At 42.9% G+C, this 22018-nt stretch overlaps 2 protein-coding genes across 8 annotated transcripts in view; one reads left to right on the top strand and one right to left on the bottom strand.

Moving 5' to 3' along the window:
• Positions 1-7251, top strand: part of ATP10D (ATPase phospholipid transporting 10D (putative)) — a 78411-nt gene extending 71160 nt beyond the window's left edge. For 5 of the 7 annotated variants that reach the window (XM_059671860.1, XM_059671866.1, XM_059671875.1 and 2 more), the window contains 2 exons: positions 2188-2375; positions 5479-7251. In XM_059671860.1, coding sequence (XP_059527843.1) covers positions 2188-2375; positions 5479-5803 — 513 coding nt within the window. In that variant the 3' untranslated portion in view covers positions 5804-7251. Of the gene's footprint in view, positions 1-2187; positions 2376-2949; positions 5458-5478 lie in introns of those variants that run through there. The other 2 variants (XM_059671886.1, XM_059671892.1) reach the window with 2 other exon arrangements.
• A 1055-nt stretch (positions 7252-8306) lies between these two features.
• Positions 8307-22018, bottom strand: part of CORIN (corin, serine peptidase) — a 217925-nt gene continuing 204213 nt past the window's right edge. The window contains exons 20-22 of the mRNA XM_059671920.1: positions 16601-16872; positions 14000-14133; positions 8307-10080 (exon numbers count right to left, since the gene is read on the bottom strand). Coding sequence (XP_059527903.1) covers positions 9898-10080; positions 14000-14133; positions 16601-16872 — 589 coding nt within the window. The 3' untranslated portion in view covers positions 8307-9897. The remainder of the gene's footprint in view (positions 10081-13999; positions 14134-16600; positions 16873-22018) is intronic.

The following is a 22018-nucleotide window of genomic DNA, read 5'->3' as shown; positions in this document are numbered from 1 at the left end:
AGAGTGGCTCCGGAGATCCGGGAACAGAAACTAGTGGGCAGGCTTGTTGGGATGGTTCTCTGCTCTGAGTTGGCCCCACTCCTCTCTTTCTGCCCTTGCCTCATTGTGCTCCGAGTTTATTCGGTGGTGACAGAATTATATTCCTTAGCTCCAGTCACAGGCTTTGGCCAGAGGAGGAATGTGTTGCCAAGACTGTGCATAATGCCCGTGTCCTCAGAAGAGGAAGGGAAGTGAAAGCTAAGTGCCAAGGAAAACAGTGGCTGCCTTATAAAGGATGCATCGTTAAAGAATTGTCCCCATGCCAGGAAAAAACAATTTTTTAATGGTTGTTTCTCCCTGGCGTAAGAACCAAATTGTTTCTAATGCTCAGGGCCTTTTCAATGAGTCAGCCATTCTGAGACCAGGAATCGGCTTCCCTTCCCCTATTTCTCACCAGCTCATTGTCACCTCCCACCTCCCTGTTGGTTTTTACCCAATTTCCCTTGACCTTAACTTGCTTGTACCAATTTATTTTCATGTGTCAGCTCCATCAAGGCACTGTCTCACTTGCCAAAGCCCATGTTAACTTTCGGGCAGTAGGCTCAATGGAAAGGAAGGCCATTTGAGAAAGAAAGAAGACATCATTGTTTTAGAGGCATGAAGAGCTTATGGATTTAGCCTATATTTTCTAAGCAGTTTTTACATTTTATCCCCCCCCCCCCCCCCAAAAAAAAGCAGTCTTTGTGACTTTTGAAGATATCAACCATGGGAAAATACTTGGCAAGATTAGGTGTGAAGGAGAAAATTGGCTCTTGTTTTGGAAAGTTTAACGGTGGGAAAATAATAAAGATTAATAAAGGCAGTGCTTTCCCCAAAAGCATACAGCACCAGGGTGTACACTGTGATTTAGGCAGGACTGTATGTGCATTGCACTAAACAACACTGGATGCTACATAATGCGAAGGTGTTTTCTCCTCATACTTCAGATTGTATCAAAGAGGGGCTATTCTGTTTTATCACAACAGTTCTCGCTAATTTCCTATTGTAACAAAAACAGACCAGCCTCCAGACTCAGCACTATTAATACAGGTAATGCTAATGTTATATTTAAGGTAGAAATCTGCTTATTTTTTTCTAAATAAAGTTAATTAAATAGTGAGCCATTTTTGAGAAAAAAATATTTTAAAAAATAATATTGCAGGCTATACATGAATATGAAGGTAGCTAGGTTATGCTGTGATCCACAGAGATTTATTTCTTGCATATGTAATATTAACTAAGGTTCTAGACAGTTCTAGAGCAATTGTCCTGAGGGGTGGCTCTAAGACCCGGCTGAGTCTTGGAGCTCTACCTTCTGGAACTGTCCCCAATGGGAACTTCTTGGTCAAAATGGAAGGAAAGGAGACAGCATAGAAAATTGTGCACCAGCTCTTCCCTGCTTCTGACCTCAGAGTTGTGCATGTCCCTTCCATTCACATTTCAATGGTCAAAGCAAGACAGGTGGCCAGGCTTACTTTTGAGGGAATGGGAGAAGTACAATCCTTCCGAATGCTTATTTGCGGAAAAGAATGAGAATATTGGTGCGCAACAGTAATAACCACCACAATGTGAATGGGTAAAGTTTGCGGCTCACTGAATTAAAGTATTACCTTAATGAAGAAACAGACTAATGAGTGAGACTATATGAAAAAAAATTAATGAGAAAATCCAAACACCTCATGGTTCGTGGATAATACAGAATAAACTAGTGCCCAGCTGGTGTAGTTCAGTGACTGAGCATCGACCTATGAACCAGGAGGTCATAGTTCGATTCCCAGTCAGGGCCCATGTCCCAGTTGTGGGCTCGATCCCTAGTGTGGAGCATGCAGGAAGCAGCCGATCAATGATTCTCTTTCATCATTGATGTTTCCATCTCGCTCTACCCTCCCTTCCTCTCTGAAATCAATAATAATGTATCTTTTAAAAAAAAGAACCAAAATAAACTAGTCATCAGAATTACCTTTTGGCACTTGACTTAGTTTTTCACAATTTAAATAGGGATACGAGCTGTTCATGAAAGATGCTGTTATCTTAACGCTTCGGTATTTTTGTGTTTTGTTTGTTGAGGTGTCACCCCATTCACCTACTGCCTAGACATGTTGTCTCTACAACACAGCTGCAAAACCCTGCGAGCCAGTGTTCATTTCCCCTGTGCTTCCTATCTTGCAGACTTGGATCCACATGCTGGTCATCGTTGGTAGCATCTTGTCTTATTTCTTCTTTGCCTTGGCTTTTGGAGCCATGTGTGTCACTTGCAACCCACCCTCCAACCCCTACTGGATTATGCAGGAGCACCTGCTGGACCCAGTGTTCTACCTAGTCTGTGTCCTCACAGTCTGCCTTGCTCTTCTTCCCAGGTATGGTACTTGTTTTGTCACCAAGAGCATATGTGAAATCACAGCCCTCGATTCTCCACGCAACTGCTAAGAATGGATGATAGACTATCCAGTTAGCAGTGAAGAAGTCGGTCTGTCTTCTAGTTAAAATATTGTTTTTAACTGTTTTACCAGAGAAAAAAAGTGACGAATGCAAAGGGAAGGTTTGTTTCTCATGGAAAACTCCAATCTGGTTGACAGTCCAGTCCACCCGATAGGGCATCTTTGCTGGTTATCCAAGGACTTAGATGCTTTCCTGTCTTTTTGTTCTGCCATCTCCCACTCCTCATAAACACGTAAAACCACACAACTTTTCTTCCTTATTTGACTTCAGTTATTCTTCCCCTTTTAGGTGATTTCTGATATGGCATGGGATGAAAATGGCTCAGAAGTATGCATGGGTTTTTAATCTATAGATTCTTTAAAGTCTGTTAGAGCTCTTCTTCTTACAGTTTTATAAAATCTGTTTAGCTTAAAACACTATAGAAATAGTTGTTTTATATTTTTAAACATGATATCAGAGTCAAAATGGTGATTTCATATTATTCTCTAACAGGGTTGACAAACTGTGACTCACAGATCAAATCTGGCCTGCTGCCTGGTTTTGTAAATAACGTATTATTGGAACATGGCCATGCTCATTAATTACTGCCTGTGGCTGCTTCTGCTCTACGGCACAGTTGAATAGTTGCAGCAAAGGCTGAATGGCTTCCAAAGCCTGCAATATCACTACCGAGGCCGTTGGAAGAAGTTTGCCAACCCTGATCTGTAACACCATCATCAAGCACAACGGCCACAAACTTTTTTTGCTAATGGACATCCCTTCTAGAAATGCACAAGGAAACCCACCTGAGTCATTCTGCGGTGGTTACAGTCGCATACTTAACAATTTCTCTCAAACGGAAGTGCTTCTGTAGTGCTCACTGTTATTCCCAGCTCTAAGATTTAAAATACTGACAAGATGAACTTGTAGAATTTATGAAGAAACAAAGTTATAGCCTTCAGAAATTTCTTCAAGAGTATTACCATTAAAATTCTAATATTGCTGGGGTAGGCTGAAAAAATGACCCCCCCCCCCAAAAAAAAAAGATATCCATGTCCTAATCGTTAGGACCTATAAGTATTACCTTATGTAGCAAAAGTGGCCTTGGCAGATGTGATTATGTTAAGGGTGTTGAGATGGGGAGAACATCCTGTATTAGCTGCGTGGGCCCTAAATGAAGTAGCAAGTGTCCTTATAAAAGAGAGGCAGAAGGAGATCTGACCAGAGGAAAGAGGAGAAGGCACTGTGACCAGGGAGCCAGAGTTTCCTTCGCCATAAACCCAGGCATGCTGACAGCCCCTGGGAGCCCGAAGAAGCAAGGAGTGGATCTTCCAGAGGGAGCATGGGCCTTCTGGAACATTCATGTTGGCCCAGTGAAAGTGTTTTCAGAATCCCCAGCCTTCAGAACTATGAGAGAATAAATTGTTGTTGTTCTAAGCCGCTAAGTTTGTAGTAACCTGTTACAGCAGCCACAGGAAACAAGTAAGTTTTGCTGCCAGGAAGATGGGTGCTGCTGTAACAAATACTCAAAAATGTGCAAGTGGCTTTGAAATTGGGTACTGGACACAGACTGGAAGAATTTTGAGGCACGTCATAGAGAAATATGGGACTTCCTAAACAGACTAAGATAGAAATATGGACATCGGTGCTTGCTGGTGAGGACTCAGAAGGAAGTGAGAAAGCATGATAGGGAAAACCTAGAAAATACATATATTATCATAAACAGGACATTGCTAGAAATGTGAGAGTTAAAGGCACTGCTGGCGAAGACGCAAAATGAAATTAGGAACAAGTTATTGGAAATTTAAGGTAAATGGATCTTGGCAATATGGCAGCAGAAAATGTAGCGGAAAAACATTACTAATATGTGGAAAGCAGGCTTTATAAATTTTGAACTTGATTATTTAGCGGAGGAGATTTCCAAGCAAAGTGTTAAAGGTCTGGCCTGGTTTTTTCTTGTTGCTTATGATAAACTGTGAGAGAAAAGAGATGAAGGAAGATCTATTGAAGTTAAAAGGAAATAGATTTAGGAAATCCTCAGCCTACCCAGATTTCGGAAGTTGCTAAAACCAGGAGACTGATTCTTTGGAGTATGCTCTAGAGAGGCCAAGAGTATGGCTGGACGACCTTTTGCTAGAGATTAGGAGTGTGACTCATGGATCCCTCTACCACAGTGGTTCTCAACCTTCCTAATGCTGCGACCCTTTAATACAGTTCCTCATGTTGTGGTGACCCCCAACCATAAAATTATTTTTGTTGCTACGTCATAACTGTAATTATGCTACTCTTATGAATTGTAATGTAAATATCTGGTATGCAGGATGTATTTTCCTTGTTACAAATTGAACATAAGTAAAGCACAGTTATTAATCACAAAAACAATACGTAATTATATATGTGTTTTCCGATGGTCTTAGGCGACCCCTGTGAAAGGGTCGTTCGACCCCCAAAGGGGTTGCGACCCACAGGTTGAGAACCACTGCTCTACCATCTCTACAGCCTTCAAGAGAGGAGATGGGATTATACAGGAAAGATCTGTGGAAGACCCTCTTATCTAATGGCATAGATCCCCATGACATACACTGGTGACCCACAAGGCTTTTGAGAATGCTCTAACAGCATAAATACTGCCAGCTGCCGGACGAGTTTGTGGTAGTTTGTTACCGTAGCTGTGAGCCATTCATAGCTAACATTTTTTTTGAACACTTGCTATGTGCCAACACTCTGCCTGCTTTACTTGTACTTTCTTATTTAACCTAACATTACACCTATGATGCAGCACTGTTGGTATCTCTGCTATTGTCCATTTTTGTTTATTTGTTTAACAAGCACTCATAAGGCACTCACTACTTCTTAAGTGCTTTACAAATATTAATTTATTTAATATTGTCGTCATTTCTATTTTATATTTTGCTTATCCTCCCCCTTTACCCCAAGGGGGCCACCAGACCACCCTTCTACTAGTTCTAATTGGTGAGTATTTTTTGTGTCCTCTGATGCATTTGAGGTGAAGGTAATTCCGTGATGCTTTTCGTAACCTAGGTTTATCTACCGAGTTCTTCAGGGATCCCTGTTTCCGTCTCCACTCCTGAGGGCTAAGCACTTGGACAGACTGACTCCAGAGGAGAGGACTGAAGCCCTCAAGAAGTGGAGAGGGGCTGGAAAGATGGGTCAAGCGACGTCTAAGTGTGCTGACCACTCAGCTGCCAAGTCAGAGAGAGGAGCCATGAGCGGCCCTTCTGTTGTCTTTGCCATGATGTCAGCAACTTCTTGTGCTGCTGAGCACGGAAATGTACATGAAACTGCCTTGCACTCAGACTGTTGTGAAACTAAGACCTCATGGGTGGCTGGACCCTCAAAGGGTTAAAAAGGCAGGATACCCTCTTTGGAGTTGCAAGGATCCCTTCGAGTTTGGAAGAGGACTTTGAAGAGGCACCTCTACCGAGCAGGAATGACTCGGATTTCCCTTAAGGGTCATGAATATGTTACTGGTCTGAAAAAGCCAATGTGATGACCTTGATGGTATGTTCACAGGTGCATTTGTAAGAGAGGATAGGGTTTGACCTAGACAGAGTTTAGGGAATTAAAGTATTTAATTCAGAATCAAATGTTTTTATGAAACATTTTGGATTTTAAGAGAGCATTTTAATTGTCTTAGACATATAAGTGTTTTCACTATTTGAGATATATTTATTTTACTGTGAGACCTCAGATTCCAGAGAAATGCTTTAACTGAGCAGACTCCAATCTGATTTGATTTTTTTTAAGAAAAAAAAAAAAGTAGTTGGATTGATTAGTTGGAATTCAGAGAGTTCCACATGAAGGAAAAAAAAGTTATAAATGGCTAATTTCCAGAGGAAAAAAGTTACAAGAGCCCTTTAAACAACAATGTACCTAAAATAGAATAATAGGATATAGTTAGTTATTAATAGCTTTTTATTTCCTGAGATGTTTTTGGTCTTCTGACTGAAGATGCTTAGGCATACCTCTCTGTTCATTTCAGTGTTCTCCTGCGGTGGAGCCTTCATTGGGAAGGGGCAAGGGGGAGGCTAGGCCTCCATCAGGTAACGGGTCAACCTGTGTGCAGATGTTCATTGGGGAACAGAAGCCATGGGTGAGACACAGAATCAGCTGAGCCCGTGGGCCATTTGGCAATATCCTGTCATATCCTAAAACTGACAATAGCCTGATCAAGATGAGACAATCAATTTCAAAGCAATCATCAAGAGACTATTTGAGAGTTCATAGTCCTTGCAATGCCATAGAACTTTTTGGGGGTTGTAACCTCTAAAAATGAGCTAGGAATTGAGACTAGGACAGGTGGTTCTCAGGATTCCATGAGGTTCTTAGAAAAATTTGTATTTTAAAACATTTTAGAACAGAAATACCTATTGCAGGTTAACTGCTGTTGCAAATCATGTATGCTGGAACAAGAAACTAGTTTATACCAAATAAGGCCAGTTGTAAAATCATGTATTCTTGTTGAGTTCTTTTAAAATTCTACATCGGTTCATCTGAAAATTGTCAGCCACCAATCACCCAGAATTCCCTTCATGAAATCTCCATGCTAATGTTTTGTTTCTTTATCAAAGTTGTCTTAATGACTATTAAAACTATTATTCTCAGGACTTTATCTTCTACCTGCTGCCTACTGTCCTATTTTTGTAGCCTTCTGATATTATTGTAAATAGTCTTTTATATAGACCAATTTCCAGAACTTTCAAAATCCCACATAGCTAATGGAAGTTGCTTTCTGCTTCCTTATAGATTTTTATTTTAAATAAACTGCTTAATAAATAATGTGATACAAAACTGTCATCACTCCTGTGGATACTCACTGAATCCAACTGTAATTGGTACCAGAACTTAGAAGGAAAATCTCTAAGTACACCTTTTACCAGAATATTGTTTGGGCTTTTTCTTATACGGAAAAATCTATGATGTTATATCACTTGTTATCCTCATAGTAGCTGGTATTCGTTCCCTGAGATAAATCTTCTGATAAATAAAAAATTAGAAATATTTTCTCTAATTAAAGTAAAGTTTTAGAATCTAATGATAAAGGAATGAGCCAAAAAGACTAAGAAAAACTGTCAAGTACCTGTACTTATGAGTAGATGAAACTCTGGAGTGTTAATGTGATGGGGCCACAATTCCTTGATTCCAAAATCCCAAGAACACTGAATACTGATTTTTTAAAATAAATTAGTTAAAAACTCAATGCCCTGAACAGAGGTGAAGCTATCATGTACTTAATATAATCTTTATATATTTGCTACAAAAATTGTATTTTCTTTCTGGATGTTAAAGTGTATTTTTAAATTTTTGACAAATTCTGGGTTCTTAAATACATCTGCCTCCCAGATGAAAAGGAACTGGGATCTGTTCTAAGCCTTTAAATGGTCTCATTTACAAGTAAAAAACTCTTACACAGGTTACCCAAGCTGATGTGAACTGTTGCATTTCGGTATTGAACGTTTTTCACCAAAATTTGAGAAATTAACATAATTGCTCCTAGAAGCCAAATAAACGTGCTTAATAGTATACATTTGGGGATGCAATTTTACCCCAAAAGACGTACGAAAGAATTGGATCCATTTCCTGAAATGTACTCTAGACATTAAAAAATCCTTACACTCTTACCAGGGCTACAGTTTTTGTTGGATGCTCAATGGGTAATTTGAGAGTATTAGCAACCCTAATTGCAGACTAATCAAGGCATTATCTGTCCTGTAAAGTAAACGAGCACGTTCCTGTGAAAGTCCGATAGAAGACAGGTATTTTGACTGGGGAGAAATTGGGTGCCAACTATTATATTGGGAAAGACAATTTTCTGGGACCTACTATCCATGCTCCACACACATAAAAAAAAGAGAGTATACCATTTTATTTGTATTAATGGTTATTTAAAATAAGTACAACATGTACATTTCACTGAACATCAGTTGAGCAAGGCTAAAAGTCATTACATTAAGTATGTACCTACAACTATAACAAAACAAAACTGACCCATATTCTTCAACTTCCATACAGTTGTGACCAAAATTCAATTCCTGGATGTCACATTCTCAATACATTTATACAAACTACAGAACAAGCGATGAATAACATGGAAAGTGTCAAGACAACTTTTTGGATTTCAAATATGTGTGCACGTAGAAAAGAGTACAAAAATACATGTATAAAACTGCAGGTAGTCTCTATGTGGAATGCGGAGGCAGTCCAGGTTGCTGGTGGAGCTTAGTAGGGAATCCTACTTGTTCCAAAGGCATTTGGATGTTGCAAAAATGGGTGCCCGACTGACTAAATTAGGTGCAGGTGATGACTTGTGTTCTGAAGCTTTTTAGTGTGGAAAAAAATAACCACTAATCACTAAAGATATTGATGTGGGTAAAGTGGCCTAGTGCTTAAAAGCATCTTTAAATTTTTGCTTTAATTATCGATGGGAAGAAATAGCAACACCAGATATTAAACATCCTTCAGGGAAAATTACAAAATGTTATGCAAAGCTTTCCTGTGCTTTGAGATACATTTCTGTACTTCATTGGTATGGACAAACTGGAAAATATTTCATGGGGTAAGGTGCAATTTAATTTTTTTTAAAATTGCATCTCTGCAGTCTAAGGCAAGTTCTCCTTTGGCAAAGTAGAATCTCAAATTCAATTGTCACATAGGGGGAACCAAATAAAAATATTGTCCATGGATATTTTCCTAGTTTTTGAAATCTCAGACACTGAACAAACCCCAGCTATCGGGAAAGTTCTGTGGAGACTTTTCTACCACATTACAACCTTGGCTTACATTCAGAGCACGCAACCCTACCATGTCAGTGCTCACCGTGATGTCTAAAGAGCTCTGTGTTCGGTGTGTCTTGCTGCTGCAGCGACCTACAGGAATGCTACTTGTCTTTCGCCTCTGTCTTTCATCAGTGCTCAACATTTTAAAGACTTTAGAAGAGTCATAGTCAATAACTTAAGCATGTAAATTATCTTGGCTTTTAATAAATCAAAAGCAAGTCACCAAGGTTTATATGAAAGTTGCCACTATGCTATTGTACTTGGGAAACAAAAGCTGGCAAAGATTGGTCAGCCTGCATCTCAGTGTCCTTTTTTTGTGACTGGATAAGAGGGAACTTTATAACTGTTGCCCTGGCGCCTGCATTACCCTCACTCTCCAGGGCCGGCAATTTCGCACTAGTGGTCAAGGTTAGGCTGACAAAACAAAATAAGCTTTGCTTTAAAAAAAAAAAAAAAAAAGACTTTCATCGAACTTGAAGTAAGAAAAATTAAGCTGAATAACATTCGCCTGAAACAAGCATGGAGGCGTGCAGTGCACTGCCCAGCCCCCCTGTCCCTGTGCCCAGGGAGTGCTTTTCTGTACAGCTGTTTGCAGAAAGTGCTCCACAGCCAAGACCCCGTTTTCTCTGAGTGTCGCTGGCCACGTCTCTGGTCATCTTTGGAATCAGTTTAGGAGGAAAGTGTGAATGTATATTTGTCTCTCAATCCACTTGGTGAAGTAGGACACATTGCTGTAAACTCCAGGCCCCAGGACTTTGGAAAAGCAGACGGAGCCCCATGAAGTTAGGCCAAACAACGTCCACTGTCCTCCAGGCTGCTCACAAACAAGTGGCCCGCCGCTGTCCCCCTGTAATGAATAGCAGGGAACATTAGTCACGGGCATTTCAGAGCCCTAACGGTGTGCGTGTTATCCTGAGGGTACACTACCGCCGAGCCCAGCTTAACCAGCCTTTGGGGAAATTTCCACAAAGCTTTTATCGTCAGCCTGTGGAGGGACATGCTCTCCACTCCATAAACGGGACTTCCAAATGGACATTTTAAAGTCTAAAAGGATAGGGATGGCTTGGGAAAAGGCTATTCTTATTTTCTGTTGAAATCAGAAGACATTTTTTTAGTCATTTCCCGTACTTATCAAAATATGTCATATTTCTTAAATGTATTGTATCAGAATCACTTCTCTCATAATCACGCTCTTTAACTTTGACCCATTTTATAAATGTAGAAATACCCAACAGGGAACATTCAAACTTACCGCGTTCAAGATTCTGACTATGTGAATGAATGCATTAAGTAAAATACACTCAGGGACCGCATACTGTATTTCTTAATAGTTCTTAGGACCTTAGCAATTAGCATACTGAATGGAAAATACCACATAAGAATTATTTACCATAAGGTATTTCATTTCTTTATAATCAATATTCCATATGAATAGAGATTTTCATTCTTGATACTTAAGTTTAGGTGTTGCACTTGACACATATTCGGTTCTTTTGCCACATATAATTAATCTAAAGACACAACAACTTTAGAAAGTTAATATTTGCTACATCTGAAAGATCAGAGTAGGTTAGAGGGTGTATTCTGCAGCGCCTCAAAAGAAAAGGATTGATACCTTAGAAAATAAGGAAGCAAATATGGTGGAAATTTACAAATACTCCTGGCACTGCAAGAGTTTCAAACTTGGAAGTATATCTATGCTCATTCCCACTTGGCGACATTGAAGAACAACGGTAATCATGTTTACTGATACTTTTCTGAACACTTGCCCTGTATTACCTCGTTTAATCCTCACAAAATCCTTATGTGTTGATGACAGTAATAATGTGATATAATAATTATTATTAAATTTATTTTAGAGATAATAAAAATGAAGCACAACAGGTGTGGTACTTGTTTATTGGCAGGGCTATAATTTAAATTTGGGCAGCCTAGCACCAGGATTCCAACCCTATAATAACTAGGCTAACTTTCTGCTGAGAAATGTCAGTGAATAGGACTGCTGTTAAGCAAAACTGAATTTTTGATTGTGCTGTGAGCTTTTGGGGAGGTGGTGATCTTGACATCATAAATTCCTAATGCCATAAACCGAAGTAACGAACGTAGACCATGCAAGGGCGTGAATAAATTGTTCTGCCTAAAGAGTCCAATTGGAAAACTTTAAGCAAAATTTACTGGAAATATCAGACATACTCCACAATTTTTATTAGACACACTCCACATTTTTTCTTCTCCCCTTATATAGGAGACATGCTAAGATGCTGACTTTTTTAGGTTGAGCTATTCATTATGCCAGAGAGTTGATTAAAATGGGGCATGTTTACAGGTTCGCTCTACACTTCCAGATCAGAAATTTAACCCAATAATTATTTAGCATCTGCTCTTTGCAAGGTTCCTGCTGAGGCCCACACAGAGGGAGGCACTGTTTTTGTCACCGAGGGGCTGAAAATCCGCTTTGCTAACCAGAATACCTTTACACGCAAGCAAAGTCTAAGGACTAAGGCATCCTTACAGGAATGAGCAAGTACTTCCAGGTGGGGAAGAACAGACAAAGTGCCTTCCTAACATGTGGGTGTGAGGTGGGTTAGCGAGGTGATGGACATTTCTAAGGTAGAGAACAAGAGGCGCAGAAGCAGCCATTCAAAACGACAGGGAGACTCTAGCTGAGGCCCAGTTTGTCTGGTCTTTCTGGCCCTCTTTTCCTCTAGTAATCCTGGGCTTTGGGCCAAAGTTAATGTTTAGCTTCAGGACTGATCCCGATGATTTCTAGACCTTAACAGAGGGACCCACAGCTTCCAAAGGGCCCCGTTGATAAATTGGAAAGACAACGAGAGGTTCTGGTGAAGAATCTTGCTTCAGACCTAGTCAAACCAGACCTAGCTTTGGTTTGTGTTGTGGTTTGTTTTATTTTCTACCTGGAGCTGTGTTAGAGAATCTCCGATAGGCATTTAAGATCCCCGCGGTGCCGAATTCCCACTGCTGAAGAAGTTGGTGTGACTCGGTTCACGTTAGGCACCAGATATGAAATGCCTCTGCCTGTGTCTGTGCACAGCCTTCAGTTCTCTTTCAAGAATCACCTTCTTGCCCCTCCTTTGGAGAAATGTATTCATAGTCATCAGTGTGACTAGATGGCATAGTGGCCCAACACTGGGGCCCTGGAGCCAGACTGCCTGGGTTCATATCCTTACTCTACCACCTTTTCTGCTGTGTGATATTGGGTAAATTACTGAACCTCTCTGGTCCCTTCTTTTCTCGATCTGTAAACTAGAAAAACAATGAAACATCACAAGAGGTGATTGTGAGGATTAAATGAGTTGTTATCAAGCATTTGGAAGAGATTCTGCAACACAACAGGCACCAAGTGATAAATGTTAATATTCACACAGTTACTCTTCATTGAGTGTATATGCCACACAGATAAATGAAAGATAGGGGCTCTCACCTACACCAAACACCGTGTAAATTAGACTCAGTCCCATTTCACTCATGATGAACCTTTCTAGAGAGGTTAGATAATTTCTCTAGGTATTATTCTTACCAGCAGAGATGGGGTCCCACCCAGATCTTTCAGGCTGCAAATGCTGTGTAACAAGCCCTATACCATTCTGCCTCCCAAAACACTATTTTTAAATTTTTATTATTTATATATACTTAAATATAAATAATATTTATGTATTATTTAAGAGTCCCGGAAATCAAACCCGGGACTCTTGCTTGGAAGGCGGATTCCTCCATCCCTGCCCACCTCAGCTGGATGCTGTGGCCAAGGGGCTACAGGGACGGTGGCCTCATGAAGCTCTAAGGGAGCCAACTGTCTGCCTCCCTCTTTCCCCTGGCAACTGTCTAAGGAATCCCCACCGGGCCGTCCCCAGTCCGGGTCTGCCCACTCTGAGGCAGGACCACCAGAAGTGTCATGTTGTTATGCTAGGCCAGCGGTAACATCCTTGTTGACTCTCTTCTTCAATTCTAACATGGGGCGGGGCAGCTGGACCTAGTCCAAAGCAGTGAAATAGCAAAGGTGCTTCACAGCCTTGGCGGAGAATAACTGCTGTCCCCACTCCGTCGTCAGCTTCTTTGAGCACTTGCCCTTTTTTTCCTTCCCTGGGAGCCAGTCCAGTGCAATAGCCAGTGAGTGTTTACCAAGTAACGAAGAAGACGCTTCCCTGAACTGCTTAGTGAGCCTGCTCTACGAACTGCTGTGACCATGAATCCCGAGTGTCTGAGTCATATGCAGTGACATTTGTAGATGTGTTGGGAGTCAAGTGCAGGCCCAGACAATGCCGGTGTGACCACCTGCTGAGACAGAGGCGGCTCTGTCACACGCCTGGGTGCTGGGGTGTTGCCTGTGCTTTAATGCCTTCACCCCAATGGCTAAAAATGCCCTTGGTGTCCCCCTGCTTCCCAGGCAGCCTGGTTGGGGCCCGGGTTACCACTTGCTCCTCTTAGAAACTCATTTGTCTTAGCCCCTAAAATGGTCCCATGAGATGAACCAGAATAGCTGTTCCCTCCGGTTGCTGACACACGTGCTGTGCCCCAGGAGGTGGAGAAGAGAGGTGAAGGTCACCTGAGTGAGCCAAGGGCATGGAGGCAGTACGGGTACTCGCAGGGTCCTGGATGGAGGACATCACCGTGCAAATACACATCTGCTGACAAGTCATTTTCCAAAAATGTCCCTGAAAGGCCTCACGTGAATAACAATGAGTTTGTGTGGGCCCCCTGGAGTTATTGCTGAACTGAATTACCTCAATAATCAGAAAACAACTTACCATGCACGAGTCCACTGTGCCGGACTCATAGCCGGCACATATCATCCGGGTGGTGATGGTCTTCATGTCGAAGTAGGACTGACACTGCTCCAGAGAAATCACCCGGACTTCTCCCTCCTGCAGCTTGAAGGGCACTGGGTATTAGGAAAGAAAAGGGAAGGGAAGGGAGGGGAAGAGAAGGGAAGGGAAGGAGAGAAGAAAATATTAAAAGAAGCGTAAAATGGCTCAAAATTAGACTAACTATATATTAAATGATTACATTTTTATTCTTTACTTAAAATGTCATTTCAAAGACAAGGCTTGTTTGCAATCAGAATTTTCCAATTAGAAGGGTTGATGGCAATCCTCCAGTCAAACCCCTTTGTTGTATTGAGAAAAGCGAGGCGCAGAGTGGTTAAGTCACCCGGGTAGATAACTTGGCTCACACTTTCCCCAATAAAACCAACAGCCACTGCAATGAAATGGAAAGTGATCACCCCATGGCTCTGCCCCAGACAGGAGGCTGCCAGCTCTGCCGCAGGCCACACCCGGCGCCCTCTCCTCAGCTTAACGCCTGTGTCTCACCACGAAACCATGCGCGATGGGGGCCATTATTTGAGGTAAGAACCTTTCATCCTAGAGGACATGACAGAGAGATGTTGACAGGGACAAAGCCATCCCTTAGTATCCGAGGGGACTGTGTGAATGCCATCTTGCTGGAAAGTTCTCAAAAGAGGACAATGGCTTCTCGAAGCATGAATTCATAGTTGTTTTGCCATTCTACAAATGGGGATGGGGATGCAGTGAAAATGCACAGGGGACCTTATTGGGAGAAGGAATCATGTTTGGAAAAATCAGTGTGATGAGGACAGTGAAAGTTCCAGGAGTTGTCAAAGAATGGTCATAAGAACAATCACTAACATGCATGGGGTACTAAGAACAGGCCAGGCACCCCCCCCCCCGCCATTCTCGAGGCCTCTTGTCTGTAATCTTTACAATAGTCCTAGAAGTTAGACGGTTGCTGTTATGTTTCCCCTGTATAGTCAGACTTTCTCACCGAATCCACATCTTTGCTCCTCACGCTGCACTATATTTGTGGCAGCTGCGATATATTACAGGATTGCTGTCAGTTTGATGTGGATATTGTGGGAGCAGTACGAGGAGAGGCAATAGAAAGTATATTCAGCTCTTATCGCTATTGCAGTACTAACTGTAGCTTTTAGAAAGCAAGGTGCCAGGAACGGTGACATCACATGTCTGACCTTGCCTTTGATGTTCTTACACGTGAGCCTTTCAGACATCACTGACTTCCTTCTATTGAATTTTTCTTTTTTGTCATCAATTGACCATATAGAAAGGAAACTCAACTTAGCTCAACACTTATATGACAAAATTAAAAAAAAAGAAAAAAAAAAGAGGCCTTCAAGTTGGCAGCTGCTAAGGTGGCTCACGGGACAGCCATCAGCATCGCCATTCCCGAGAGCCACGCACACCTGTGACACGGAGTGGCCTTGGAAAGAAAATGTCTCATGGGTTAAATTCATATTCTCAACCCTAAGAGGTCAAGCAAAATTGAGAGTCCATTTGGGGGCTGGGAGTAAGTAGGAAAAATGTTTCAATTTCTATGTTTTGTATGTTCAGATCATCTAGGGCCGTGGTCGGCAGACTGCGGCTTGTGAGCCACGTGCGCTTTTTGGCCCCTTGAGTGTGGCTCTTCCTAAGTCTTAGGAGTACCCTAATTAAGTTAATAACAATGTACCTACCTATATAGTTTAAGTTTAAAAAATTTGGCTCCCAAAAGAAATTTCAATTGTTGTACTGTTGATATTTGGCTCTGTTGACTAGTGAGTTTGCCGACCACTGATTTAGGGAGCCAAACTACTTAAATCAATTTAAGTAGGCAAATAGCAAACCAGTTTTCTTTGGAGAAGGACTTCCTGGTTGTCTTACAAAGGTCGACAAGACCAAATCACAAGGCAGGCCTGGAAGTTGGGTCCAGCCCTAGGCTGCAGGGCGGAATGCCTAACCGCTAGACAGGCGCAGGTGATTGGCCTGCGGAGTGCAAACCACCCGTGGAGGCGGGTCACAGGCATGACTGACAGGTCAGATCTGGCTTGGCAGCGCCAAAGCATTGGTACGGGCTCCCTGGAGAGAGACTCTCAGCTGGAGAAGCGTTTTGAGGCTGCCTCTGAGCTGGGCAGGTTTGAGTGCCATAGCTAACATCTATCATTTGCGTGGGGGGAGTCATGCACATGCTCAGTGTGTACCATTTGTGTCTATACTTTTTTAAAAAGTTTATTTATGTCTTTTTAAAAATATATGTTAATTAATTTTTAGAGAGAGAGGAAGGGAGAGGGAGAGAGAGAGAAACATCAATGATCGGCTGCCTCCTGCACGCCCTCTACTGGGGATCGAGCCTCAACCCAGGCATGTGCCCTGACCCGGGAATCAAGCCCGCAAACCTCCTAGTTCCTGGTTCGAGGCTCAACCGCTGAGCCACACTGGCCGGGCTGTGCCTATACCTTTAGAAGTGAAATGGGGGGTTATTGCCAAAGGCTCAGAAGTAACTCAGGGTCTTTCCGTGACAAGCTGAAAGGCAACGCGCTGCGCCCACCGGCTTACTTTTGCTGCCCATGTGGCCCCAGCCTGTGATGTAGCAGTACGTGTCCGGCTCCAAGGCCTGCTCGGCGCTGGGCAGGCAGACCGGCCGCACGTAGCTGGTCTCCTGGACCTCGGCGCTGAGCTCCACGATGCTGATGTCGTAGTCCACCACCGCGCGGCTGTAGCGCGGGTGCAGGATGATGGTCCTCACCCCGCGCGTCTGCACGAAGGCCGACGGGTGGTCGAGATTGTTGATGCCAAACACCACCGTCCACACAGCGGCGTTCTCTCTCCTGCAATGGTAATTCAGGAGCCATTGGCCTCTTAACCTCCTGAGAGAGAAAGCTCAGCTTCACACGCATCTCAGGTACATGGAGCAGGCAGACGAATTTACTCAGTGGCAGGCACCGTGTCGCTGCGCACAATAACCAGTCACTGTGGTTTGCAAGTTGCCACAATCTAATTTAGACATGAAAATGGCACATTTGTGCTTCATGCAGCTAGCCTAGGTCAGAGATTTTCTATATCTTTTCTGGAGAGCACAAACTTTCCCTTTTTCACCCTTTTTGCTTTTGCTTTAGTATCTCAAATATTTCTCTTTTTTTTTTTTTTTTTTTTTTTTTTTTTTAGGAATGAATATATATATAATGAACACCTGTAGTAGAAATCACCCTATTTTGTCTTACTCCAGAAATAGCACAGCTAAGTGGCCATGTGGAGGTAATGTAAAGGTCACCAAGTTTGTTCTAGGAAATATCACGCAACAGCGTCATTGCTGTTCTATAAATATTACAAATGTCTTACTTTTAACAGTGGGCTCTGCCCTTGGTATTTCGAAAGAATTCTCTGTGACACATGCCGTGAAATGACTTTAGGGTGATCACAAGGAAATGCGTGAAGGGGCTGGATGTGCGTCAATAAGTCAGACCACAAGGCCTGTCCATCCGGAGGGCCACCACCTCTCAGTTCTGCTCATTGGTGTCATGGTGAAATGCCCGGTGTGACCTGTCCTTCTGATTGTTCAAGGGAGACCGAAGTTCTGGATGTCAGAATGATCTTTTCCAGATCACTCAGGTCATACCTACCCCACCAAAGCAAGAGACCACAGAACCCTGCTCAGTGCAGATGCAGAGTGCATGGATAAGTAGTTGCAAGGCTAGAAGAAACAAAGAAGTAACTATGAAGGTTGGAAAGAGAAGAGCGCCCAGTTTCAGCAAGCCCCAGGAGCTATGGGTTGGCCCATATTTTAGGCCACTGCTTGCTATGTCCTAGACCCAGACATTTCCACTGGGAAGGGAAGGAAGACAGAGAATACCTCCACAGGGGGCAGGACCGTGGGGAGAGCAGAGTCAGGTCAGTTACCAAGGGCTTTTGACAACCACACTGGCTCACTCTCCAGTGATGCTAAACAACAGCACCCCAGGGGAAGTATGGATATAAAATGGAAAATTCCCGTTTTACTGGGCATTATTACTGAAAGGAATGGATCAACCCCGCACGTCGATAAAATGAAAATAAACAAACTGTGAATTACTGGCATAGTTCATAAGCACCTAGAAGATAAAAAATAGTAACCCTGAGGACACAACATGGGTTCAGTGTGAAAAGTCAGACCAAATCTCTCACTTCCTTTTCTCGAGTATATTAAGGGACTGAGATCAGGACAGGTCTGTCCAGCGTGTATGGCAGAAAGATCTAAGAACAAAGAAGTTGAAGGTCCTGGTGAGAGGGCTGAAGTGACCAGCCCAGGACACTTCGTCAGTTGGAGAGATGAGGAAACCACATTTCCTTGATGGGCTGAGATAATGGGGGAAGAAGTGCAGACAAGCAAAAAAAGTCTTGTTAGAGAAGTCAAGACAGGGTGAGGTCAGGGGTAGCGATTATGGTTACACTAGAGGCCCGGTGCACAAGATTCATGCACTGGCAGGGGGGTGGTCCCCTCAGCCTGGCCTGTGTCCTCTTGCAGTCTGGGACCCTCGGGGGATGTCCACCGCTGGCTTAGGTCTGCTCCCAGCGGGAAGCTAAGCTGACAGGTGGACATCCCTTGAGGGGTCCTTAGCACTGCTGTGGAGGCAGGAGAGGCTCCCGCCACCACCACGGCGCTCGCCAGCCATGAGCCCGGCTCAGGGCTTCTGGCTGAGTGGCGCTCCCCCTGTGGGAGCACACTGACCACCACGGGGCAACTCCTGCGTTGAGCATCTGCCCCCTGGTGGTCAGTGCGCATCATAGTGACCCATCATTCTACCATTTGGTCAATTTGCATATTAGCTTTTTATTATATAGGAGGATAGTAGGATGATAGATATTCATGTGGGTTTCCTGGAGAGAAATCAGATGCTTCCGACAATTACTAGTTGTTTGCCAGCCTAGGAAGGTCATCCTTCCATCTCTCAGCGGTGGAAGAAGGCAGGAAAATTGCTATTCCGTTACCCCTGAAAGGCAAAGTCTTTTTCCCTTACAACTGTTGAAGTTGAATTCTTATTAGGGCATATGGAACTTGATCTGATCAGCTTAGCATCTCATGTTTTTAATTTTCATTGCGGATTTTTAAAGACCTCTCCATGGAAGAGCAAAACAAATTTGTGGCTTTTCCCCCACTAATATAATTAACAGAGACAGGCCTGAGGAGACCTACAGATGAGTCACACTGGGATTGGCAAAGTATGGGATCAGGATATGAAGTAAATCCCATTAACTGCAGCAATCGATGGCTCCAGCAGAGAGTAAGGCTTATAATTAGAAGTTCTCAAAAGCTTGCAGGGCCACTGGAGAGACTGTAAAATAGAATCAGAGTTATTAGCACACATTCAAACGAAGGCTTGTTTGAAGTTGGGCCATTTCTAGTTTCTTATGGACAAGCCAGGCCCCTCTTGACAGTTCTGTTGAGTTTAGTGTTCCATAAAATTTCACCAAGGCCTTTGATATCTTACCCATTTCCTTAATTATAAACACATATTTCTTCTCTATTGCAAGGCTTCTTAACTGCACAGATCCGTCGTGAAAGAGGAGACTTGGACGCCACATACGGAAACAACAAACATTGGATCTGAACCTGGGTGAACTAGCACGTGGAGAATGTGTTTTCCTTAAAGACCTGTTGGATTCGTTTAGGTAATCATCTTTTGATGAATGTACTCTTGCTAGTCTAATCTTCTAATTACCCTGGAGTTATAAATCAGACCTGGAAAAGACATCCGGAAACATCTGGCTTCTTCCGAAACAATTACATTGCCGTGTATTTCCTGACAGACTACACAGACTCCTCAATAATTTAGGGTCTTAGATGCTAAATGTTCTCCAGCGGAGGTACTGGTTTGATGTTTTATATTTCACTTTCTCAAAAAGAGTGATCAAATAACTGGATATACACATTTGCATTTCACAATCACTTATCACATTATATTCTAATTACTTGTTTAAGTGTCTGAAACCTCATTAGGTTAGCAATCCAAGGAAGGAAATGTATACTCATCTTTGTAACCCCCACCTGGAACTGGATATTCGTTCTAGGACTCTATTGTGTATAAAGGCAAGCACCCGTGGGTGAGTAGCTTTGTATAAGGAGGTGTGTTGCAGTATTGTTAAAACAGTAGCAAATTGGAACTAACCGGAATGTCCATCAGCTATGGAATAGTAATAAAAAAAGCTATGGTAAATCTATATTATAGAATATCATTTAGCTTTGGGAAAGAATGAGTTAGAGCTACGTCAGTTGACCTGGAGGGATGCCGGCGATATATTGCTACATGAGAAAGTCACCTTACAAACACAAGTATAGAGTGGGATTCCAAATTGTATAAGGAAGCAATGACACCTGGGGGGAAATGTATGTTTATAGCTGTGCCGGCACATTCGCCAGGCTGTAATGGGGGGTACTGTGAGGAGGGTGAGGAAGTAAAGGTGAGTGTGAGAGGAGAGAAAGACAGTGCTAGCAAAATGCAAAGATACTCATGCCATAGTGTTAAGGGAAGAGGGAGAATGCATGATTTCAGTAATAATTTTTTTTAAGTTGACCTTTATCAATGTGTCACTTATTAATACCAGGCATGATTCTTATGGCTTTACAGAGGCTCACTTAACGGCTGCACCAGCCCTGTGACTGCTATGTCCTTCATTTCACAGAGGAGGGAACTGACCCAGAGAAGTTCATGGACTGACCCATGGTCAGTAAGTGGCAAGTTTGAGAAAAAACAAGAATAGGCAAAAAAAATAAATAAAATTCCATTTTTTTTTTAGAAATTAACCTGGGCAAATGAAAATAATCCATTAGGTGATAGGACTGTGACTTAATTTGTTTTAAAATTTCGCTATTGCTTAATATGACTTCTAAATAAAGTAAAATTATTAAAAATAAAATTGGTGGTATGATGGTTATTTAAAAGAATGTCTTCCCCCTGGCCAGTGTGGTGGCTCAGTTGTTTGGCGCATCATCCGGTACAACTAAAAGGTGGCAGGTTCAATTCCTGGTCAGGGCACATACCCAGGTTTCAGGTTCAGCCACTGGTCAGGCAGTACAGGAGGCAACCAATCAATCTCTCTCCTCACTCTCTCTTAAAAAAAAATGTCCTCAAATCCTTTGACACTCCTCCCTCGGAGAAGAGAGTTTTGTGTTTCTTCCTTTGGATCTGAGCAGCCCCACGGCAGAAGCAGTGCTGCATGTCTTGGCGGCTGGGTCACAAAAGGCACCGCATCCTCCTGGCTCCCTCCTTGGGAAGCTCACTGTGCCCAGATGCCAGTCACCATGCTGAGTCCCATGTGGGGAGGAATGAAGGCCCGGCCCACTGGCAGCACTGCCTGGAGAGTGCAGCTCCCCACCCCCCACCCCCAACCCTCCCACCCCCGCCTCAGCAGAACCTTCCGGCTGGTGCTGACATTGCTGCCCAGCAGAGACAAAGTGCACCAGCTATGTCCTTCCCGGTGTCTTACCCCTGGATCTTCTGGGAGCACAATGCATGTTTGGGGGTTTTCTTTGTTGTTGCTCGGTTTGGTTTTCTTGCTCCTGACATAACAGACAGGTGGATAACATGAGGACCTTCCGCAGTAATGTTTGTCAGCTGCGGGTAGGTATCCCCCTGGTCTTCCTTTTCTGCTCCTTTAGGCACATTGTCCTGGTTACTTTATGTGCCAATGTGGCTGGGCCGTGGTGCCAAAATATTTGGTCAAAGATTCTGGATTTTTCGGTGAAGGTGTATTTGGCTAGGATTAACATTGAAATCAGTGGGTTTTGAGTAAAGCAGACTACCATCCATAATGTAAGTGGGTCTTGACTGATAAAAGGGAGACCTAATAAATAAGCCAGACCTCCCCTGAGCAAGAAGGAATCCACCTAGCCAATGGCCATTGGATGTGAACTGCAATGCTACCCCATCTTCCGGCCAACCCCGTTCGATTTTGGACTCGCCAAGCCTCCGCAATCATGTGAGCCAACTTCTTAAAGTA

Source organism: Myotis daubentonii, chromosome 1, assembly GCF_963259705.1.
Source record: "Myotis daubentonii chromosome 1, mMyoDau2.1, whole genome shotgun sequence".
Lineage (NCBI taxonomy): Eukaryota > Metazoa > Chordata > Mammalia > Chiroptera > Vespertilionidae > Myotis > Myotis daubentonii.
The sequence above is the reverse complement of the archived record's forward strand: the minus strand, read 5'-3'. Positions and strand labels throughout refer to the sequence as shown.